We start from the raw sequence: 23,880 nt of genomic DNA, 5'->3' as shown, positions 1-23,880 counted from the left end.
ACAAAAAGTCAATTTAGGTCACTTTCTGATCTATTGGAACTACTGTGGTCCGTTAGTGACACCCAGTGGCCGCTTTAAATGTTGGCTGCTTGGGAGAATCGAAAGTGAAAGAGCTCCATTTTCCTCGATAAAGGCACCGTGAATCAGCACGTTTGTTGTGAATGTAGTTTTAGGCAACGCAGGAGCCAGTTTAGTGATCTGTTATCGGTTAAGTGAGTACCGATGGAGTCTGAAACGGATGAAATGCGCGAGTCCCTGATCGACTGCTTGAGGCCGAGGCTGAAGGAGCTTATTGTGGTGGATCGGGTCCTGGATCTTATAGACTTTATCGAAAACGAGCAAAAGGAACGGATCAGACAGAAGGCCAGAAACGATGGTGATATTTCGGCTGCGGACTCCCTTATTAACGCAGTAGTTCAGAAGCCACATACTCCCGGATGGTTCACTGCGTTCGTTGACGCACTGAATAACGGGGGCTGTAAATTCGCAGCTGACTACATCCAGTTAAATCTCCCAACTCCCGAAGTTGAGGCAGAGAATGAAAACTGTGTCCGGTTTATTCACTTACTTATTCCCAGCCTTGCAGACATGGGTACAGACCAAGTGTGTGCAGACTGTTTCAGTAAAGGACTGCTCACCATAGATGAGCGCGACAGAGTAAGTACATTATAGTGCAACCAACCTTTCAAAACTACTACTGCTTAACCTGCCTGCTGCTTAGCACATGAGCTTTGGTGATACGAGAGAAAATATTCAAGTTTCAAAGGTTCACTGTGTGTATTCAGACTAATTTCACTGGTGTGAAAAACCTCGAAAGTATCAGTATAGCTTCAGTATTTACCTTTTCTTTCAGCTGTTTTCCAATACATGTCTTTTCTGTCTTTGACCACTAGATGGCAGACTAATGTAGGCAGCTCATCTTTTTGGTGGCAATGCCTTTCTCTGATTGCTTAGCAAACTGACTTTATTCATTACACTTATCGTCTAGATTATGGCTGAAATAGTCAACAGGGGATCCAGGAGTGGAGCAAGGGAACTTTTAAGAAGAATTATCAAATGTCCACCAGGATGGTATTCAACATTTCTTCAAATTCTTAAAGACACTGAACACCATGTGCTCTATAATGAGTTGACTGGCAACGAAGGTAACTGAACTATGCTGGAAGACACACACCCAATACACCAAATACTATCAGGGAGATTTGGGACACAGAAGTCTCAGTGGTGAGGTATAGACAGATCGTATAAAACATGTGCACATAAGTGACTACAACTACAGAGGGAATTCAGTATCTTTAATCCAATTGCATTAGTAAATATATTGTTAGTATATGTTAGTAAATATATATACAGTAAATATACAGTGATTTACTGCAAAGCAACAATCCCACTAATCAAAATTGGGATGATTAATTTTGATTAAGAGTTTTATCATCAAGTTATAGTCTTTATTACATTTAAAGCCATGTTCTTGGTGTAACAAAGGAAAATAACAAGTTATTCTTTTACTAAACAGTCATCCAAATATTCTCAAATAATCCCGGAATAACCATATTTATGGAAAAAGATCATCATCATTAACTTAAAACATTCTAGAAGGCATTAGTATGTAAGCTCACTGGCCACTTTATTAGGTACACCTGTTTAACTCCCCATTAATGAAAATATTATGTCAGCCAGTCACATGGCAGCAGCTCATGACATGGTTAATATAACCTGCTTCAAAACGAGCATCAGAATGAGGAAAGTAATTACAATAACTTTGAGTGTGTCATGGCTGTTAGTGCCAGCCAGACAGGTCTGACTATTTCAGAATCTCCTGATCTGCTGGGAATTTCCCATACAACCATCTCTAGAGTTCACAGAGAATGGCCAGAAAAAGACAAAAAATATCCAGCAAGTGGCAGTTCTCTGCAAGAAAATACCTCGTTTGCCAGACTGCTGATAGGAGGCAACAGCAACTCACTGTAACTCCTTGTTGAGCAGATGGGCCACAGCAGCAGAAGACCATGGCGGATGTCATTCCTGTGAGATAAGAACAGGAAACTGAGACTAGTTTGCACAGGCTCACACGTGGCCTGCCCTGTACCAGTGGTTTAGGCTGGTGTTGGTGGTATAATGGTGTGGGGCATATTTTCTTGACACCCTTTGGGTCCCTTACTACCAACGAGCATTGATTAAATGCCACAGCCTGCATCCCATCCCACCCTTTTTTGACCACAGTGTACCCATGTTGCTCCCAGCAGGACACTGTGGTATGTTACAAAGCTCAAATCATCTCATATTTTTTTCTTAAACATGACAATGAGTTCATCGTCCTCAAATGGCTTCCACAGTCACAAGATCTCAATCCAATAGAGCGCCTTTAGGATGTGATGGAGTGGGGCATTCCAATCACATCGTGGATTTGCAGCCAACAAATCTGCACCAACCACATGATCATCATGTTAATATGGAAAATCACAGAGAAATGTTTTCAGCATCTTACTGAATCCAATTATGTCAGTTCTGAAGATTAAAGGAGGCCAACTGTGTTCTAGCAAGGTGTACTTAACAAAAAGGCCGGTGCGTGTATAAAGGCAATGATTAGTTCATAATTACTCAAAATAAGTCTAACTCTTCATCATTAACTCTGATGAAAACACAGAGCAGCACAAAACAGTAGCTACTCATTTATTAATAATTACTTCACCATTAGTTACTATTTTTCTGTTGCCTCATGCATCACACTAAGTAATTACTCAGTAGCGCCTTCTTACTGCAGAATTACTTTACCATTACTAACAAAGCAAAACAAAACATCATATTTGATTTCTGATCAGTTGTTTTCTTCTCAGTATTTTCACCATTAACTTCTATTTCTATGTCAGTTTAAGTAAAGTGAAATGTCAGATTTAATAGTTGTAAGATATTTCCTTAATACTCAGGGACTGGTTTGCCATTACTGTTTACCTACTCAAGTAAAGTGAAACATCTGTCTGTATGCAAATATTGATGTACTGTATTATAAAGTGTTACCTGGTTAATTGTTACTCCTCATATATAAAATGTTCCTTTTTTACATTTCTTGGATCAGATAAGAAACCATCACTGAAAGACAAACCTAAAGCTACAACAGGGGAGAGTCCAGCATCAGCTGAAAGTTGTGATGGCACTGAATCCATGGAGATCACCGTGAACGAACAGACTATGGATCAATCCACAGGTCACACAGAGCATGTCTGTTTAATGTCAGCATTAAGGAGAGCTGAGGAAGTACACTCACATGTGTCATACTTATAACTAATCTAACATATATCTAACATTTCTTTGCTAGAAATATAAACTTTCAATGCGTATACGTAAATATGTAAAAGGTTGAAGGAATACAAACAAAATTCAGTTTACTTAAAACCACAGGTAACACTGTAACTACCAACTTTTTAAACTTTGGTTTATGTCCTTTCAGACTTGTATGCAGGCAATGAACTGCCCAGCAACTCGGAGCCCTCACAGCCAGGTGGGATGGATTCACTTTTATTCACCCTGTTAAGGCAATTAAAGTATTTAAAGGGGTTTTTGGTAATTACAAAGATTTTATTTTGCCTCAGTAGGTCACACACAATAACCAAACTAAGATCAGTGCAGCTGTAGTTGCCCTAAAGTATCCTGAGTATCCTAAAGGCAATATGAAGTACGGTAAAGGAAAAATGTTGTTGTAACATGTGGTTACATTAGTGGAACATTAACTCTGCCCTGCCAGGCAGACAAGACTGACTGTTTCAGAATCTGCTGATCTGCTGGGAATTTCCCATACAACCATCTCTAGGGTTCACAGAGAATGGCCAGAAAAAGACAAAAAATATCCAGCAAGTGGCAGTTCTCTGCAAGAAAATACCTCGTTTGCCAGACTGCTGATAGGAGGCAACAGCAACTCACTGTAACTCCTTGTTGAGCAGATGGGCCACAGCAGCAGAAGACCATGGCGGATGCCGTTCCTGTGAGATAAGAACAGGAAACTGAGACTAGTCTGCACAGGCTCACACGTGGCCTGCCCTGTACCAGTGGTTTAGGCTGGTGTTGGTGGTATAATGGTTTGGGGCATATTTTCTTGACACCCTTTGGGTCCCTTACTACCAACGAGCATTGATTAAATGCCACAGCCTGCATCCCATCCCACCCTTTTTTGACCACAGTGTACCCATGTTGCTCCCAGCAGGACACTGTGGTATGTTACAAAGCTCAAATCATCTCAAATTTTTTTCTTAAACATGACAATGAGTTCATCGTCCTCAAATGGCTTCCACAGTCACAAGATCTCAATCCAATAGAGCGCCTTTAGGATGTGATGGAGTGGGGCATTCCAATCACATCGTGGATTTGCAGCCAACAAATCTGCAGCAACCACATGATCATCATGTTAATATGGAAAATCACAGAGAAATGTTTTCAGCATCTTACTGAATCCAATTATGTCATTTCTGAAGATTAAAGGAGGCCAACTGTGTTCTAGCAAGGTGTACTTAACAAAAAGGCCGGTGCGTGTATAAAGGCAATGATTAGTTCATAATTACTCAAAATAAGTCTAACTCTTCATCATTAACTCTGATGCAAACACAGAGCAGCACAAAACAGTAGCTACTCATTTATTAATAATTACTTCACCATTAGTTACTATTTTTCTGTTGCCTCATGCATCACACTAAGTAATTACTCAGTAGCGCCTTCTTACTGCAGAATTACTTTACCATTACTAACAAAGCAAAACAAAACATCATATTTAATTTCTGATCAGTTGTTTTCTTCTCAGTATTTTCACCATTACCTTCTATTTCTCTGTGAAGTTTCTCTGTGAATTTCTGTCAAGTGAAATGTCCAATTTAATAGTTGTAAGATAATTCCTTAATACTCAGGGACTGGTTTGCCATTACTGTTTGCCCACTCAAGTAAAGTGAAACATCTGTCTTCATGCAAATATTGATGTACTGTACTATAAAGTAGGGCTGCTCAATTAATCAAATTTTAATCTAAATTACGATCTGGGCTTTCAACGATCATTAAAAATGACTGAGCCGATTATTAGCACCTCCCTCGTGCTTTACTCTCGTGCTGCTCCGTGTGGCAAATCGAGCGCACCTCTCTGCGTTTCGAACACGCGTCACAACAATTAAGAGGACCCGAGGGAAGCTCGGAAAGCTCGGAAAGCTAAGCAGAAGTTATTTGGAGAGGAGAGGATAATGGCTGCTGAAGAAAGAATGCCGTTGGTTGAAAAGAGAAGTAAAACGACTTCAGTGGTGTGGAAACATTATGGGTTGGCGGAGTCAGACGTGAATCAAATATTATGCAGTATTTTGAAGTTCACTAAACATTAATGTTTACATTTTTCATTTATTTTTTATATTGCAAACATTTGCACTGTAATCAGTATTTGCACACTATTTTATATTATTTTTTGACAATCTTTAAAGCCATTATTCAATACATTGTTATTGTTAGATAATTATCGTCAGATAATCGAGATCTCAATTTCAGTGAAAATAATCGTGATTATCATTTTTGCCATAATCAAGCAGCCCTACTATAAAGTGTTACCAGGTTAATTGTTACTCCTCATTTATAAAATGTTCCTTTTTTTGCATTTCTCAGGATCAGATAAGAAACCATCACTGAAAGACAAACCTAAAGCTACAACAGGGGAGAGTCCAGCATCAGCTGAAAGTTGTGATGGCACTGAATCCAGGGAGATCACCGTGAACGAACAGCCTATGGATCAATCCACAGGTCACACAGAGCATGTCTGTTTAATGTCAGCATTAAGGAGAGCTGAGGAAATACACTCACATGTGTCATTCTTACAACTAATCTAACATATATCTAACATTTCTTTGCTAGAAATATAAACTTTCAATGCGTATACGTAAATATGTAAAAGGTTGAAGGAATACAAACAAAATTCAGTTTACTTAAAACCACAGGTAACACTGTAACTACCAACTTTTTAAACTTTGGTTTATGTCCTTTCAGACTTGTATGCAGGCAATGAACTGCCCAGCAACTCGGAGCCCTCACAGCCAGGTGGGATGGATTCACTTTTATTCACCCTGTTAAGGCAATTAAAGTATTTAAAGGGGTTGTTGGTAATTACAAAGATTTTATTTTGCCTCAGTAGGTCACACACAATAACCAAACTAAGATCAGTGCAGCTGTAGTTGCCCTAAAGTATCCTGAGTATCCTAAAGGCAATATGAAGTACGGTAAAGGAAAAATGTTGTTGTAACATGTGGTTACATTAGTGGAACATTAACTCTGCCCTGCCAGTTTCACACTAATAAACAAGTTCCATGTGTGCATCATGATGAAGTACACAGAGCTCAAGGAGGACAGCGCATAGCTAGCAGTTCAAATGAAAACCATATGCTGGAGTATAAGGAAATGTAAAGGAAAAGTTACATTCATGTGGCTCTGTAGTGTTTGGCTTATATCATGGATAAGTGCATTTCTGCTTGGAATACTCTACCCTGAATAACAAAGCAGAAAGAAAAGATGTGAATCAGATTAATTCATTCTTTTGCAGTTTAGTCAGGTTATTTCAGTAGCAGAAAGGCCCCAAAGATGTGTGAGAGTAAATGGGTTTAACAGAATAGTTTACATGAAAGATTGTTCCTGCAAGGCGAGTCTCTAGCTGAATTGTTTTTTTAAATGTTTTCTAAAATGAGCAGAGCTCATACTCAGTCCTAATGAATCTGAAAGCAGCTCTGTTTATTTCTTGAATAATTCTATGGGAACTGCTTTCAGAAGTTCAGGAGGCCACATGGACCACTGTTTACTTATTAATATCGTTAAAGCTCTTTTTTCCTCATCATTACAGACTTGCATTTGCTTGCATAAAGTTGCTTGAAACAACACCGTAACCTCTGGCATTCCAAGTCAGTGAGCGAAAATTAAAAACTGTCTGCACTGAGAAAAAAAAACAGAAGATTTGGTGGGGTTAAACTCTAACTGGGGGGGAAGAAGAACTTAGAGTTGAGTGGAAAGGGGAGCAGAGTAGGGGGTAGACTCATATTGTTCCTAGTGTCTTACTCATGTATTATCCCCTACCTAGACAGAGCAAATAAGTAACAGCCTGCCAGCAACTTGGAGTCTAAGTGGATCATAGCAAGTCTACTGTACTTGTAGAGGAAATAAGGCAAATAGCAATGACTTGTAATGTCTCTCTCTAACTAATCTGATTATTATAAAAACATATATAAGAAAACGTAGTGCTTTCTACCCATCCCTTTTTATTGTGACTTTCACCTTTAGATTAGTAGACTGGTGTGAAATACCAAATAGCACTCACTATACAGAGAGAAGCATTTGCTTTTAAGTCCTAGTGCTGTATGGTTTGCATTAAGTAGTGCCTCTCAGTGACATAATTTATAGTGCACAATGTTTATCTTGTAACACTGAAACATGATTTACATGCTCTACTCTGTGCCTTTGTTTGTGGTTTAACTATTGGAAGTGTTTTAAAGTTAGGTCATTTTACATGATATGAATGTGCTGTACAGTGTATGTGTATGTTCTCTGTTTACCCAGGAAGAAAAACAAAGAGAAGCAGGCATTTCCTGTTGGTCATGTCTATAATTGTGGGTTGCTGACACAGACAGACGTTTTGTGATTCTGAACCTCTGCTCTCCTTTGCAGATGGAAGTGCCTTAGAAGTTGCCAGAAGCCCAGAAAAAGAAATTATTCTCCGAGATTATCAGATGGAAGTCGCTGGACCTGCCTTGGAGGGGAAAAACATCATCGTATGTCTCCCCACAGGAAGCGGTAAAACCAGAGTTGCAGTTTATATTACCAAAGAACATCTGGACAGAAGGAAGGCTGAAGGGAAACCAAGGAAAGTGATCGTCCTGGTGAACAAGGTACTACAATGTCTGTCTGGTATAGAATACTTCTGGGTTTGCACTATTATGCTAACCTACTTCTGTCCATTTCTCATTAAGCACTCCTGAACATTGTTATTTTTTAGCACATACTTCATGTGGCCTATTATAAAATCCATTTTGGATTCCAGGTTTTCCAGCTGTAAAACTATGTGGCTGCATTTGAAAACAGATTGTGAAATAGTGATCATCACTGAAAATCATCACAGTTTTTGGTTCTTGATTTGTGAAAAAGAGCAGAACAGTAACCTCCAGTGCCTTTGCTCTCTCTGCTCTAAAAACCAACATCAACAGAAGCTCCTAAATTACTGCACAGCTAATTTGAGACCCTGCCTTAACCAAACAGTCTAGCACATATTTATGTGTTCTGGTTTACTAATGTTGGCACAAACACTTAAATCATCAGGAGCTCTCTGATCCTAAAAACAACAGTAAATACTTTTTCTTATTTTGTCGGTTAAATCTCTTGACTTTTGTGGCGTTGACTTCATGAAAGTTTCATGTGCTCTGGTGCCCTGCAGGTTCCTCTTGTTGAGCAGCACTACTCTGCAGAATTCCTGCCCTTTCTCAAGAACAAATATAAAGTGGAGCGAGTCAGCGGAGACTCCCAGCTCAAAATCTCTTTCACAGAAATCGTGAAGAAGAATGACATCATCATTTGCACAGCCCAGATTCTGGAAAACTACTTAGAGAGGGCTAACGGTGGAGAGGATGAGGGCGTGAACTTAAGTGGTATGATATTTGAACACAATTTCACAAAACTGAATATATTATCCTTATATTTTTTTTAAAAATACACACACTCTTTAGCTATCTAGGCTTAGGCTTCAAACTCTGACAGCTTCTGGAATAGAAAGCCACCCAAAGGACAGAGCAGCATCTCCCCTGATAGCATCTTGTCAAAGTCTTCCGACTCTGCTGCTTACTCCTGTTGGCACTCACAAGTCCAAGGTGGAATAGCCACCTCAGTGGAACATATGCTGTTTGTTGAAACGCCTGAAAGCATGTACTTTTTTTTCCTCCTGGTTTCCAGGCCACACGTCTGTTCAAGCCATCAGCGTATGGCTCATCAAATTCACATGAGAGCTTCTATCACCCAAAATACATCAAGCTGCCACTCTCCATACTCTTTTTCCTCCAGGGAAAATTTTGTATTGCATCGCTTAAACTAATACATGGGAATAATTAGAATTCACTCTGCTTACACTTTTGTAAAATCCAAACTATATAAAGTTTTTTTTTTGTTTTTTGTTTTTTGAAGTAGACAGTTTTCTAGCATATGTTATTGTGTGGCTTAAACTGCTGTGTCAAAGGTTCCTAGAAAAGTACTGGTTTGTGTGGGTGGGTTTGGGAGAGAGATGGCATCTGTGAGGGAAATCACCTCTGTTTATGTAACAAGCAAAATAAATAGGATAAAATTAGCTCTGCTGGTCGAGAAAATTACAGTCTTTTAAGATTTGAGCACTTTTGTTTCTTGGCAGTAATGTGGCAGCGAGAAATGGGGACACGTGCATGTTATTTTTGAAACAAAGCAACATTTATGTGTTTCTCTTTTGCACATATAGACCTGACACTCATTATAATAGATGAGTGTCACCACACTCAGAAGGGAGGCGTCTACAACCACATAATGATGCGATACCTGAAGCAGAAACACAAGAACAAAAGGCTCATAAAGGAGCAGAAGGAGCCTGTGCCCCTCCCTCAGATCCTGGGCCTGACTGCCTCTCCAGGGGTTGGGGGAGCCACGAAAATGGAAAAAGCCGAGGAGCACATACTGCGTGTAAATACTGTTCTCCGTCTTCACCTGTGTGGACAAAAGTGTTGCATGCATATTACTCTACTCATTCTTGGCACATTTAATCATTATTTAATCTTAGCTTTAGTCTATAAGGCTTCTGATTAATATATCTGACAGTCTGGGAAAGAAAACTAGTCATCAGTCACGCTTCTTTGTGTCCATACCAAGTAACTCACATGTCACAGTGAACAACATCTTTTTTTAATCAAAATCCTGCTCCAGTTTTTTCTGCTTCAGTCGTAGAGAAACTTGTTGATTCAGCCAAGTTCTTTCCACTGTTCCACACTGACCGTGCACACAAGGCAGCCATAAAGTTTCCACTGCAGCAGAAAATAAGCAGAAATACGCTCTATCATGAGATCAAGATGTGGGATTAATTTTAACACCATAAATCTTTGTATTTTTTTCACAGATCTGTGCAAACTTGGACGCTTCCAGAATAATGACAAGGAGCCACGAGGAATTCAAAAAGGAGCAAAGAAAAATAATTGTTTCTGTTGAAGATAGGAGGGAGGTATGCCAACATGCCTGTATGCCTGTTTAAGCTTTTCTTTGACTCTAATTCATATGAGGGACTCCAGCTGATGTTAATGCAGGATTACACGTGTGTGAAACTAAATATCCTTTTTAGGATCCCTTTGGTGATGTAATCAAGAAAATTATGACTGCCATCCACAACCATGCCGAGCTGACCCCCACCTGTGACCTCGGCTCTCAGAATTACGAACAGTGGGTTGTTCAAAAAGAACGACAAGGTGAGAATAGATTTTTACGCTCATCTTTAACTATTTATCGTTTGTTCAACCTCCCATGGTGTGTAGCATCTAAAAGTACTTGTCTCAATCCATTTTAGCTGCAAAAGATGAAAATCAGAAAGTACGAGTTTGTGCAGAGCACCTCCGACAGTACAGCGAGAGCCTGAATCTCAGCAACACGATTCGCATGCAAGATGCCTTCAGTTTCCTGAACAAATACTACGAGGAGGAGATGAAGAAAAAAACTGCCCCAGAGGAGGAGCATAAGATACAAATCACAGATACTGAGAGGTTCCTCTTCAATCTGTTTAAAGGTATTGTGAAACTAAGCATTCGGCTGAAAATTAAAAGCAGTTGTTGACTTTATAATCTGAGGTTTGGAAAATCTTTTTTTTTTGTTTTGGTAAATGTGAGGTAAGCTGTTGTTTGGCTTAGATTAGCTAATAGATGTGAAACTGTTATCTAGCTAGCCAGGAATATGTTCACGGAAAATGAGGTCCATGAACATCTTTGAAGCGCTCTAATTGGTCGAATGTGTTGTTTTTGTTTAGCATCTATTAAAAGCAAATGAAAAACAAAAAGGATTTTGAACTCTGTAGTGGTTGCCAGCATTCAGAACAAAAAAGCTAGAAAATATTCAGACTATATATAAAAGACATGGCCATGCAACATCAGCCAATGGTCATTAGTCTACCATTTCCAAACACTGAGTTTGGCATCATAGCTGCCGTCATTTGACTTTGGATGCTGATGTGATGATACTTGAACGACAGCGTAAAGTACTAAGTTATCAACTAATGGATGCAAGCTTGGTTAGCAAGATCCAGCCAAAGACTGCACAGATATTAGTTAACATGTGCCTGCAAGAATACTACAATTTAAAACACAAAAACTGATACACAGACTTGTTGAACAGTCTTTTATTATGATTAAGACACAGTAAGCCATTATTCAAATTGGCTGTCTGTCTCATGCTCAAGAACTCATCAAAACAATAAACTGATTAACTAAAAAGTGATTCTTATCATAGAAATAGCAGCTTTTTGGTGTCCAATTTCCTAATAATGCAATAAAGTTTAAGCCTTTATGGAATTTAAACAAAAACAATATCTAAAAATGGATGTGTCCTTCATCATCGAGGGTAAAGAAGCTATAGAGACCAAAATTATTTTTGTACTGCCTATAAAATTAGCCATTTTACTTCTGGAATACGTGGAGATAGCCTAAAAGGGTCAGCGTTACAGATTTCTACCAGGCACAGCTTAAACAAATTTATAGTCTGCCTGTGAATTTTGTGGTAGATTTTAACCCTTCCCACATTTCTGGTCCGGGTCCTGGTCTGTTAAGATGAGCTAACCTGCTTATCGCTATACTTACCAGAAAAACACAGAAGAGTTATAAACCCTCATATTTGACTCATAAAAAGACATCATATCTTTGATGTCAGTGATAGAAAAATGTCATTCAGTTCTTTGTAATCTGTGTCTGACAGACAACAAGAAGGAGCTGGAGACTCTAGCAAAGAATCCGGAGTATGAAAATGACAGTCTGTCAAAACTAAGAACTAAAATTCTGCATGAGTTCAGCTCTCGGGATGAAGCCAGAGGGATCGTTTTCATCAAAACACGACGCAGTGCCATTGCTCTAAATCAGTGGATACAGGAAAACCCCAAGTTTGCTGACATTGGAGTGAAATCAGCATATGTCATTGGAGGAGGAGACCAGAGCGTTGTTAAACCAATGACCTCGGTGAGTGCTACATTTCTCTCTATTTTCCTGCACAATTATTTGCGCCTTACACGTAACCTTCTCTTATAAATCTGTTTTAATCAGGCAGAGCAAAAGGATGTGTTGAAAAAATTTGGCAACGGTCAAGTCAACCTGCTGATTGCTACCACAGTAGCCGAGGAAGGCTTGGACATACCAGCCTGCAATTTCGTTATCCGATATGGCCTTGTGACAAACGAGATCGCTATGATTCAGGTCAGTAATGAGTTGAATAATGAGCATTAAATGTGGTATACCCAGTAATTGAAGGAATATTAGCCTGTGTAAAACAAACGTGGTTGCCTACACTTCACTCACAATTGCCTTTCTCAGGCCCAAGGCAGAGGAAGAGCCGAGGACAGCAGTTACACGCTGGTCGAGGTGAAGAACTCCGGGGTGGCTGAAAAGGAGTGCGTCAATGAATACCGCAAGAACATGATGAACAAAGCCATTCAGAAAATTAAATTGTTAAATCAGGCAGCCTATGAAAAAAGGGTACGTTTACTTCAGAATTTTTAGCCTTTGTTAAACTGAAAAGCCACAATCCTTTGAGACTTTTTTTGTTTGTTTGTTCATCAGATCACTGAGTTTCAGATTCAGGCTATAATGGAAGAGAAAGTAAGAATGACGAAGAAGAAGCAGAAGGACATAAAGAACGAGAGCCCATCTAATGTGAAGTTTAGCTGCCGAAGCTGCAGCGAGCCAATCTGCACGGGCGACGACATCCAGATCATCGAAAACATGCACAGAGTCAATGTGACGTCACAATTTAGGTACAGTTTACGATTCAGTTCTTAACCTTTTGTGTGTGTTGAACTGTGTTCCACTCGTGTAGTTCTGCTGTGATTATTATTAATTTTACTGCATCTCTTTACAGAAAACTTTACATTCAGAGAGAAAATACTACTCTTCAGGAGCGCCTTCTCGACTATGAGACCAACGGCTTCATTGCATGTAAAAACTGCGGACAGGTAGATTCATTTTAGGTTTTTCAATTATTTGGAAATTCTCTTGTGAATCTTAAAAAGATAATTTTATTCATAATGTTCAATGAATTCATTTGCTTGCTTGTAGGCAGCTAAACACAGCATTGCTGCATTAACAAGGAGTCGTTTCAGCATGTGCACATACCTAATGCTTAAGCATAATTAGAAAAAAGTAGGACATTTATGACTCTAAGTCATAAGCAATAAAGCTAGTTCTTCAAAGAGAAATGTGAGTCTGTCGTATGACATAAGACTGCAGCCCTTTAATTTGAGATCACGTTTCACCACAAATTTAGATTACAGGACAAAAGGGCACAAAAATAAGCCTTTATTTAGTCTCGGTTAGGCCTGCACTGAGCAGAATAAAATACTCATTATATGTTGCGTTGTATTCTGTTACAGAGATGGGGTTCAATGATGATGTACAAGGGGATCGATTGCCCCTGCCTTGATGTGAAAAACTTTGTGGTGAATTTAAATGGAAAGAAGATTAGCAAATGCACCAAGTGGAATGAAGTCCCCATCAAGTTTTCTGCCTTCGACTACGCTGAACATGCAAGCAACATGACCATGTCCGATAACTCGGACGATGACGAAACAATGTGAATTACAACCACGTAGAATAACCAGCGATCGAGAAAGCCTTGATTTCTATTGTGTTGCCGTATGGCCGACACAGGATTAATAACCTTATCAGACTAGTAAATGTTATGTTTCCTTTGAATGTTTACTTGTTAACTGGAGACATGAATGGTGATGGGACTGAAGTGTGTTTGTGAAGAAAAAGTGCGAATGTTTTACATCATTTTAATGGTTAAAGTATTATTGTGAAACGTACAAGATTGCAGAATAAGGGTGTTACTCTTCAATTATGTTCGCATTTGATGGGATTTACTGTTGAAATAATGCATGATTACAGTGTATTAATTTGTAAGTGTTTGTCACTGGTATTAAATGAACTGGAAAAGCAAAGCAAAAAATAAAGTATATATATATTTTTCCCTTTCAAACTCTGGCTTTCTCATGAGATAGGAGTCACCGAGCCTGTGATAGCCCCTCAGAGCCCACCTGTCACACACGCACACAAACAGGTGCTGTTGATTTTCCATTAAATCCACAGGTTAGTGAGTCACTACGATTGAGACAGCACTGCTATTCCTAGAAGCCTCTTTTAAGCTTGTTTGTGCAAACAGATATATTACCTGTTTGATCACATTGGATGGATACACAAGCAGGAAACTTGTTTGATCCAAAAGTATTATAAAATTGACTGACCTTCTCATTTTTATCCAATTTTTTCCTCTTTGTGCTCATATTTAAATAATAAATCAACAACATTTTTTTAAAAATACAGTTCATTGTGTACCCTAAGTGAAAAGCCACGTAAATATTTTTTTTACACTTCATGGTTAATGTGATCTAGATACACGAAAAAAACCTGCTTTTCCTGCTCCCCTGTTTTCTTGCGTGAATACATTACGCCCATAGTGAAAAAGCCACTTCCTAATACCAGCAACTTGTGCGCTCTTTCAAAGTTGGGCAGCTGACTTCGAGGAGGCATCTCTGTCGACTGGTCTCAGAAATGCAGCGAGGAGAGAAGGGAGCCTAAATCGGGACGGAGCTCCGTTTTCTCATGCGGCTGCATTAGTTCAAAGTTACCGTTGCAAGCGTACGCTTATGTTAACTAGGCTGCATGTTCCAAGAAGTGACTGTAAACTTCACGCCAGCTGCCTTTGAGGATTATTAAAAAAAAAAACCAAGAGCTTCACGGCGACTTCATCTGGACCATGGTCAGTAATTGATTTACCATCAGTACTGGGGGGGGAAACAAAAAAAATATGTTTAAAAGCATGGCTACTTACTGTGACAGTGTGAAGCTCACCGTGGGACTAATGGGCTACTAAAGGGGAGCCTGCAGCGTCAGCTTCTTGTTGTGTGCTTTCAGAGGATTTTTATAGGCTGCCACTTTTGTGTCACCTTTCGCAGGGCTGCAGTAACAAGGTGATGTGGGGGGTGATAGGGGCGGCTGTCGTCATCACGTTAATAACCATTCCAGCAGTTATTTACAACAGTAAGTTAGAGCCTTGGCCAGTAGGTCGCTTTTCTTTTCTTTCTTTTCAAAAAGCAGCTACAGATGCTACTTCAAAGCAGACTTCTTTCTGTGTTTGCGCATTTCCTATTTGTTCGCTTTATTCAAGCAACGAAGTTGTAAATGCACAAAAAATGGTCGTCACATATTTTGGAGTGTTGGTATCGTTACATGCAAGTTAAATAAATAATGCAGCACATGTGTATCATTTCAGAATCTGGTGGTAACAAAAGGCCTTTCTCTCTTGATGACTACTTTAATGACACCTTTAGATGGAGAGCCTACAATTTGTATTGGATATCAGGTATCACCGTCAGTCGCTTAACCTCTGCTATACCTTCTGATTTTGGGTAGCATTAATCTTCACCTTCGATGCAAACTTCTTGGAAGCTTATCTATTATCCTTGTTCCTGCAGATAAGGAGTATTTGCATAAAGCAAGAGACGGGAATGTCTTTCTCCACAATGCTGAAACAAAGGAGGAGTCGCTGTATTTGAGCAATTCAACCTTTGTAATATATTTGTACTTTAAAATATTTTCCTAATATATACTGTCATGTATGTTAAATACTATGTATATTAGTATACGCTGAATTCTGCAACACATCCGTAAGTTCATGCAGTCATTTTTATTTCAGGCCCAAGTTGAAGCCACAGATTATTTGCTGTCAGGTGATTATAAATACATCGCCTTTGAAAGCAACTACACAAAGGTGAGGTGTTAAATTTCACCTATTTACGTTTCTATCTTTATTTGTATTTTTTGAAAAAAAAATATTTTTTAATTATTCCTGTAATTCCGTTAATGAAAAACGTGCAAATGAAAGTGTTTGTCGTTAAAATCCTACAGAAATGGAGACACTCATTCAGTGCCTCATATTCGATCTATGACAGGGAAAGTTCGTAAGTAGCTGTTTTTTGTGAGTTTTATTAATGAATTTTGGTTCCCACCCCAAATGTATCATCTGTAAAAATGTTTATTCATCAGTTGGTGCATTACCATCACGCCTGTATGTGTTCATATTTCATCGTAGAACTTTTGTCACGCCTGCAAATCTTCCACGTGTTTTGCAGTACTTTACCTGGGCACCAACAGGAAACAAATATGTAAGCGTTCACCATGTCACGATGTACTTTTTGTCTCCAGTGAATAATGTTGCAAGTTGCAATTCAGTTTATCAGAATAAATATTTATTTATAATACTTGTGGCTTATTTTTGTTGCACTAAATTTGTAGCTGTATGTTTATGGTTGAAATCCACTGTTTTTTACAGGCCTACATTTCAGACTTCAACATTTTTTTCAAATCCAATGTCAGTGCTGATGAAGCTGTGCAACTGACACACAATGGGAAAAAGAATGAGATCCTTAACGGTGTCCCTGACTGGGTGTATGAGGGTTAGTGACATTATTATTACTTTTTCAAAAGTGTGCATCTGTATGGGTTAATGTTTTTCTCTAATAATTTCAGAGGAGGTGTTTGCATCGAATGGGGCAGTATGGTGGTCCTCGACCGGAAAGTTCTTGGCATATGCAGAGTTTAATAATACAGAAGTTCACAAAGTGGAGTTCTCTTGGTATGGATCTGAGCAATATCCTCAGACAGTGGCCATTCCATACCCAAAGGTGGGATTCTATAACTTTCAAACATGGAATTAAGAGCAAAATATAAACTTCAATATCAATTTATCATTTTAAAATGTCAAAAATTATTTGTATATGTTAAATGGGCTGATCTCATATTGTCAGATGTCTTGTTATATATAATTATGTATCACAAATATTATATTTGTATTTCTATAGGCTGGATCACCCCTTACTAAGGTGAAACTTTTTGTTGTCGATACCACAAACTCATCCCACCGCACACAGGTGTTTGCCCCCGCTTCTGTTTCTTCTGGGTCTGTATATTATTTAGCACATGTGTAATCATTTACCGGAAAATGCAATGCCTTCATGGTCTGTCTTATGTGAAAACCTTTTCTCCTTCTGTCGCGTTTACACAGTGATCACATCTTGTGCTCGGTGACCTGGGTTACAGATACACGCGTTGCGGTGCAGTGGCTCACAAGAAAACAGAATTATGTGGTTGTGCAGATCTATGATTTTGATGAAAGTCGCTGGACAGAAAAACAGGTAGCTGTAACTTCTCTGCTGAGGAAATCGTCTTGATGGCCATGCTCTGCTAATTAACTGCAACTCATGTCTTTACTATCTATAGAAATTCGAGCAAACAAGCAAGACTGGATGGGTGGGCCATGTAAGTTTCCAAAAGATTACTGATATAGTTCTTTAAAACCTTACTTTGATGTATCACTATAACGTATTACTTTGTTTTTTCCTCAGTATGTGCCCTTGCCTCTTTTCTTTGCTGAAGATAAGCTTAGTTTCTACAAAGTGATGAGTGACACTAATGGCTACAAACACATTCATTATGTGAAAGATGTAAGTGTTGCCAGTTTTCTTTATGCAGAATGTGTTGCACAGTTATATCAATCATGTGTTTAGATTTTAGTGACTTACTAAAGGAAGGTCTTTAATTAAGGGCAAAGCAACCCCTGTTACCTCTGGGAAGTGGGAAGTTATCTACATAAGCAAATTAACCAAAGATGCCATGTGAGTGATGAATCCATACGTTTATGGGGAAACTGCATAAATCTTAAAAATGTAAGTAAAAATATAAAGAGCTGGTGTGCGAAATTCCTTTCTACAGATATTTTGTGAGTAATGAGCATGGAGGAATACCTGTACAGAGAAACCTCTACAAGTAAGGAATTATTCTCACCTGTCCTCTTTTTTTTTATCAGTTAAAATCTATATGTAAATAATTATATAGGTGACATGCTGTTTTTTTCATCAGGGTTATGATTGGAAGCAGCCCTTCTGCCCCCCAGTGTCTCACCTGCAACCTGCGTAAGGACAGGTGTCAGTACAACTCAGGTTACTTCAGCTTTGACGCCTCTTACTACCGAATGGACTGCTACGGTCAGTTACCCATTCACATTTTCTCTTACTGTAAGCAATAACTCACCGATTTGGGGTAGTGAACATCTGTGAACACTAATCCTTGCTGAAGGCATGCAGACGATTTGATGTGTAATCCACTTCTATTTGTGTGTATCCTGTTTTTTTTCTTTAACCAGGACCTGGATTCCCCCTGTACACACTCATGGACAGCAAGGGCTCAGGTGCAGATTCATATAACCCAAACACATTGTTAAATGACTCATTGCACTCACATGGTATACTATTAAAGGATAAGGCTACTGTTTTTCAAGGTGGTCAAATAAGAAGAACCCAGTAAATATTCCAGCAGAATTTTCTTGCTGTAGTTATTCCTTCTGTCCGTACAAGCCATTCATATTTTGTGCTTCCAGTGGAATTGATATGGGATCAGATCTCAAGTTAAAAGCGAGGCTTTAATAGTCCAGACAGATTTTAAGTATTTAAGATCTCTGTGTTTTTATCTGCATTTGAAAATGTTCTATAAAAAGTAGTTAATTTGGTACTGAAAAAGCTGATAGCTGAAAAACACATTTTTAAAGCCCTTTGATTTGAAGTGTTGTACCACTGAAAGCATATATGTAACTTCACATTAACTTTAGGCTGCAATAAATCTGTAAACCAGCACTAGGTGCTGTTTTGGTTTCATACAGCCAGTAGATCGAATACAGTGGCCCAAGTTCAAGTACTTTTGGCTGCTTTTTTACTTCCCAAGGGTTCATGGCAGTAGATGGATCCACATATTTGATTAGACACAGATTTTATACCGGATTCCCTTCCTGACATAATCCTCCCATTTATCCAGGCTTGGGACCAGAACTGGGAGTACACTAGCTTACGAAACCCTGAGGGTGGGTTCGTGTCTCATCTCAGTTTTGGGAAGCTGTTGCGTGTACAGAGAATGTGGTTATCATTGCACCATAAATGCTCTGATGAAGTATGAGTTTTGAATATTTTGTGACGCATTTTCTACATAAAGTTAGATGCAGAGTGGTCTAAATGCGTCACCTCAAGTGCAAAATAGGGAAGGTAATTCATGAAGCTCCCAGAAAAAAGAATAAACAGCAAATCAAAATGTTTCAGAGAAGTTAAGGTTCCTCAATAATGAACATGTTGAAATATGCACCTTTATGTTTGTTTTATGGACACACAACATTGCAGTTACTTTATTTATTTTATTTATTTTCAGAGCTTGCCGTTCTTCAAGACAATAACGACCTGAAAAAGAGTTTGTCTGAATTCCACATGCCAACAATGAAATATGGCACCTTAAAGATTGGAGGATTTGGTGAGAAATGCATGTTGAAAAATCCATCTCAGAAACTGTTGAAGACATATGGAAATCCTCTGCTTTGTGTTTGAATGTATGTCTAATGTGCTCTTTTTCACATGAGCACCCACAATGGTTCTTAGTAACAGCAACATTTTCAGCATAAAAAATGATGAATTACAACTATGGTTGTATTGCCCATTTTATGATTGTAAGTCAGTAAGTATATCAGCCATTGTATGTGCTGACCAGATGTTTTGTAATGACGTCCTAGTATGTGAAACATCGGTTTTCTTCTTTCACAATTTCCTGTGTTTTTGCCAACAGATCTTTGGTACGAAATGATGTTACCACCCAATTTCAAGAATTCTAAAAAATATCCTCTTCTTATTGATGTGTGAGTGAGCAGTATTCCAAACTGCACGTGACACCACTAACATTTACAGAAGTAAATTTACAATGTTGCTCTCCTTGTGTAGTTATGGTGGTCCGTGCAGTCAGAGTGTGAACTATCGCTTCAAGCTGAACTGGGGCACGTACCTCTCCAGTTCTCATGAGATCATCATTGCCAGCTTTGATGGAAGGGGAAGTGGTTACCAAGGGGATGAAATAATGCACTCAATCTATAGACGCCTAGGGACATTTGAAGTAGAAGATCAAATAGCTGCTGTGAGGTAGGTCTGTCTAAACGTTGAATCACCTCTGTGATGAGTGTTGTTCTTTTGCTGTTGTATGAAGAAATTTAATCTTTTACATACATGCAAAAGTCTTCATCTAGATAAATGCCTGGTGTAGTCTGGTTTAACAAATGTGTTTTGCCCCAGATAATAACTGATCTCTCTGTTACAGGAAATTCATTGACATGGGATTTATTGATGAAGGCAGAATAGCAATATGGGGCTGGGTAAGCTGTATTTTGTCCTGCTTTTTCCTCTTTCGTTATCTTTATAATCACTACATATTCTCACTAATGCAATCTGTTCTGATCTTCAGTCATATGGTGGTTATGTTTCCTCAATGGCCTTGGGTGCTGGAACTGGACTCTTTAAGTGTGGAATTGCAGTAGCCCCAGTAGCCAAGTGGGACTATTATGGTGGGTGAACATGCATACATAGCCTATCATATATACACTCACCCACCATTTCATTAGGTACACCTTGCCAGAGTAGCTTGGATCCCCTTTCGCTTTCAAAACTGCCTTACGTTTTTGTGGCAAAGCTTCAACAAGGTGCTGAAAACATTCCTCAGAGATTTTGGTCCGTATTGACATGACAGCTTCACACACCTGCTGCAAATTTGTTGGCATCCATAATGCAATTTGTTGGCATCTCCTGTTCCACCACATCTCAAAGGTGCTCTATTGGATTGAGATCTGGTGACTGTGGAGTCACTGGTGAACTCAGTTTTTAAAGAAGTTTTTAAAGAACTATTGCTAACTACCGCTGAAATAGTGCTTTATCCTGCTGGATGCAGCCATCAGAAGATGGGTACACTGTGAACATGGTCACCAACCATACTCAGGCAGGCAGTGGAATTTAAATGATGCCCAGTTGGTACTAAGAGGCCCAAAGTATGCCAAGAAAATATTTCCACACCATTACACTACCACCACATTACACTACAGCCTGAGCTGTTGATACAATGAAGGATCCAACTATGCTGCGTCAAATTCTGACCCTACCATCTGAATGTCAGACTACTAATCATGACTCACACCGGACCAAGCAGCATTTTCTTCTGTTGCCCACTTTTGTTGAGCCTTTGTGAATTATAGCCTCAGTTTCTTGTTCTCAGCTGACAGAACTTGTACCCAGTGTGGTCTTCTGCCACTGTAGCCCGTCTTCTTCAAGATTCGATGTGTTGTAAATTCAATGCTCTTCTATATATGTTTGTTGCAACAAGTGGTTATTTTAAAGCAGATTCTCATCAGATCTCTGTCATCAACAAGGCATTTTTTACCCTGAAAACTGCTGCTCACTGGATATTTTCTTTTTTAGACAGTGCTCTATAAACCCTAGAGGTGGCTTTATGGGGAAATCCCAGTAGATCAGCAGTTTCTGAAACACTCAGACCAGACTGTATGGCACCAACAACCATGTCATGTTCAAAGTCACTTTCATTTACCATGAATATCAGCATGTCATCTTAACAATATCTGCATGCCTAAATGCATGTGGTTCGGTTGAACGCAAGTGATTGGCCTATTTGTGTGTGCGTGTGAATGAGCAGTTGAACAGGTGTAACTATCAAAGTAGCTGGTCAGTGTAATTTTACAGGCTGCTTATTTTCTTTTATGGCCTTCACTTTACATAAGCTGTATTGTAACAGTGTTAGTGTCATGTTTGATCCATTACTTTTCTCCACATCTTCAGTATGATTAATATTTTCGTGCTGAATACAAGAACCTGCCTCATGTGTACAGGGAAGGCAGAAAGGGCATATTGATGCTGTATCCAAAATTGCTGGCTTGGGCAGTGAGTCACTGCCTTTTTTTCACTGCAAAGCTCCTCAAAAGTCTTGAATATTCAAAATCTTGTTTTCATTATGACTTTAGTAAAGTCATAATTCTCAACATCCCCCATCATGCACCAGATGATGCAGTCTGCAAATGTAGTCTGATTATTCAGCTGACTCAACTAAAGAGTGAAATTTCATCTTAAGAAATATTTAGAGTGAAAATATATAAAGTCAGTAAAAGTCCAACAAAAAAAGTAACAGCATTTGAATTGATTTCAGTGTACATTCAGCAGAATAAGAGAGATGTGTTGTTTTTCTTGCCAAAACCTAACTGTGGTTAACCTACATTACTCACAGCACACCTTTATTGCTATTATTGAACCCTGAGCTTCTGGCCTCAAGCAGAGATAAAAAACTAGGCTGGTGATTACACCTCTTTGTAACTCTACACTAGTAATTTTGTCACATTCAGCCTTGAAAGTTGATGGAGTTCACCTTTAAGATTTCCTATAGCTTGTAATCATTCAATCTAAACTTTTCCTTCCCTATGTTAAATACGCATGCTTTATTTCTGTGTTTCCATTGTATGCACTTTTGTGGCGTTAACTGAGTTTTCTTCCACAGATGCAGTTTACACTGAACGCTACATGGGCAAGCCGACGGAGAATTCCGACTCGTACAAAGTAAATATTATTCAGATTAGCTGTGTGGTGAAGTAAAGTTACATTTCTGCCTTGAGACGCCTGTTGTAATTCTTTTATTTTCTAGAACTCCACAGTGACCTCCAGAGCAAAGAACTTCAACGATGTTCAATATCTCTTGGTCCATGGCACAGCGGACGGTACGTTCTGTTATTTCTTTCAGTCATTTCTATTTCTGATAAGACCTGAACATGTGGTAGCGCGTTTTCTCAGAGGCGTTCCAGGTAACACAGTAAGCCATGCACAAATAGACTCTGTTTGCCTTGATAGAAACTTGAGCTTTCAGTCACGTAGTAAAAGCTCTGTCTTTCCCGTAGACAATGTCCATTTCCAGCAGGCTGCACAAATCTCCAAAGCTCTGGTGGATGCGCAAGTGGACTTCGAGGTGATGGTAAATATTAGCTTAGGGAAGTGAGGCTAATATTGGCAATGATGTTGTTGATGTAATGAAGATTTCAAATGGAAAAAAAACATGGTCTATTATAAGCAAAATTAAATCTAAAATAAGTGTGATTTAAAATGTGCACGATGTTACCTGGAATTGATTTATAGTCTATGCACTAATCATATTCTGGTATTGCTTTCAGTGGTACACCGACAAGGACCATAGTCTCAGTGGATCAGCCTATCGTCATATATACAGGCACATGAGTCACTTCCTGCAGAAATGCCTCCTTAGTCCCAAATAGATGTGAAGGATGTAACAGCATTTGTAGACAACAGTTGTTTCAGTTTCTTTGTCTAATGCATTTTTAATGTGCTTTTTTTAATTGTAATATTCTGAAAGTCAGGTTGAACTAATGCAACAAATGTCAGATTGCTCATTTAAATGGGCATCCGTATGTTATGTGGAATTTTTGCAAAATATGTGATATGCAAAGACACAAGTCCTATCATGCATTTATAGTTTAAAAAATTTTATGTATGTGTGTGCGTACGTGTGTATGTGTGATTATCATAGCATACATTAACTACAATGCATTGCACTGATTTGTTGCAAAGTGGAGTTGTTTGTGTTATAAGAATATTCAAATAAACATTTTTCAACATTTAAATGATTCATTGCTTTTCTTTACATAAATGGTTCTTTTATTAGGCCAAAAGATTATTACTGATCTCAAACATGCAAATTAAGATTATAATAA

The 23,880-nt window shown here is 38.8% G+C and overlaps 2 protein-coding genes and 1 long non-coding RNA gene across 5 annotated transcripts; 2 read left to right on the top strand and 1 right to left on the bottom strand.

Moving 5' to 3' along the window:
* The first annotated feature begins 103 nt into the window (after positions 1 to 103).
* On the top strand, positions 104 to 14,226 carry ifih1 (interferon induced with helicase C domain 1). 3 transcript variants are annotated; one of them, XM_031743178.2, is made up of 18 exons: positions 105 to 657; positions 989 to 1,145; positions 3,077 to 3,205; positions 3,449 to 3,499; positions 5,626 to 5,760; positions 6,004 to 6,054; positions 7,666 to 7,886; positions 8,429 to 8,639; positions 9,473 to 9,690; positions 10,121 to 10,222; positions 10,340 to 10,463; positions 10,562 to 10,777; positions 11,956 to 12,212; positions 12,297 to 12,446; positions 12,564 to 12,725; positions 12,810 to 13,003; positions 13,108 to 13,201; positions 13,619 to 14,226. In XM_031743178.2, the coding sequence occupies exons 1-18, from the start codon at positions 223 to 225 to the stop codon at positions 13,820 to 13,822; spliced, it is 3,111 nt and encodes a 1,036-aa protein (XP_031599038.1). In that variant the 5' UTR covers positions 105 to 222; the 3' UTR covers positions 13,823 to 14,226. The 3 variants fall into 3 exon arrangements, with proteins under 3 accessions (XP_039455583.1, XP_031599040.1, XP_031599038.1); XM_039599649.1 differs by lacking the exons at positions 3,449 to 3,499; positions 5,626 to 5,760 and having other exon boundaries at positions 104 to 657; XM_031743180.2 differs by lacking the exons at positions 5,626 to 5,760; positions 6,004 to 6,054 and having other exon boundaries at positions 104 to 657.
* Positions 9,611 to 15,200, bottom strand: LOC120433443. Its single transcript, XR_005608563.1, has 3 exons — positions 15,079 to 15,200; positions 9,885 to 10,028; positions 9,611 to 9,714 (listed from the first exon to the last, which is right to left on the bottom strand). It is a non-coding gene; the product is annotated as an uncharacterized LOC120433443 (long non-coding RNA).
* LOC116323044 (fibroblast activation protein, alpha) lies at positions 14,752 to 23,791 on the top strand. The gene is made up of 26 exons (XM_031743312.2): positions 14,752 to 15,006; positions 15,203 to 15,287; positions 15,520 to 15,609; positions 15,722 to 15,816; positions 15,943 to 16,017; positions 16,155 to 16,207; positions 16,339 to 16,411; positions 16,579 to 16,702; positions 16,776 to 16,930; positions 17,108 to 17,205; positions 17,311 to 17,440; positions 17,526 to 17,564; positions 17,651 to 17,749; positions 17,850 to 17,920; positions 18,018 to 18,071; positions 18,165 to 18,289; positions 18,448 to 18,492; positions 19,497 to 19,595; positions 19,905 to 19,974; positions 20,057 to 20,251; positions 20,427 to 20,481; positions 20,571 to 20,670; positions 22,659 to 22,717; positions 22,803 to 22,875; positions 23,053 to 23,126; positions 23,323 to 23,791. The coding sequence occupies exons 1-26, from the start codon at positions 15,004 to 15,006 to the stop codon at positions 23,422 to 23,424; spliced, it is 2,241 nt and encodes a 746-aa protein (XP_031599172.1). The 5' UTR covers positions 14,752 to 15,003; the 3' UTR covers positions 23,425 to 23,791.
* The last annotated feature ends 89 nt before the right edge of the window (positions 23,792 to 23,880 follow it).

This window comes from Oreochromis aureus, linkage group 16 (assembly GCF_013358895.1).
Source record: "Oreochromis aureus strain Israel breed Guangdong linkage group 16, ZZ_aureus, whole genome shotgun sequence".
In the NCBI taxonomy this organism is placed as follows: domain Eukaryota; kingdom Metazoa; phylum Chordata; class Actinopteri; order Cichliformes; family Cichlidae; genus Oreochromis; species Oreochromis aureus.
This window is presented reverse-complemented; position numbering and strand designations above follow the sequence as displayed.

Bases quoted from the DNA above. Each gene is read 5' to 3' on its own strand.
- LOC116323044 (XM_031743312.2), top strand. The intron at 15,288-15,519 runs GTAAGTTAGAGC...GTATCATTTCAG, and splicing joins TCCAGCAGTTATTTACAACA to AATCTGGTGGTAACAAAAGG. The intron at 19,596-19,904 runs GTGAGAAATGCA...TTTTGCCAACAG, and splicing joins CTTAAAGATTGGAGGATTTG to ATCTTTGGTACGAAATGATG.
- ifih1 (XM_031743178.2), top strand. From the start codon at position 223: ATGGAGTCTGAAACGGATGAAATGCGCGAGTCCCTGATCGACTGCTTG. The intron at 658-988 runs GTAAGTACATTA...CTTATCGTCTAG, and splicing joins CCATAGATGAGCGCGACAGA to ATTATGGCTGAAATAGTCAA. The intron at 6,055-7,665 runs GTGGGATGGATT...TCTCCTTTGCAG, and splicing joins CTCGGAGCCCTCACAGCCAG to ATGGAAGTGCCTTAGAAGTT.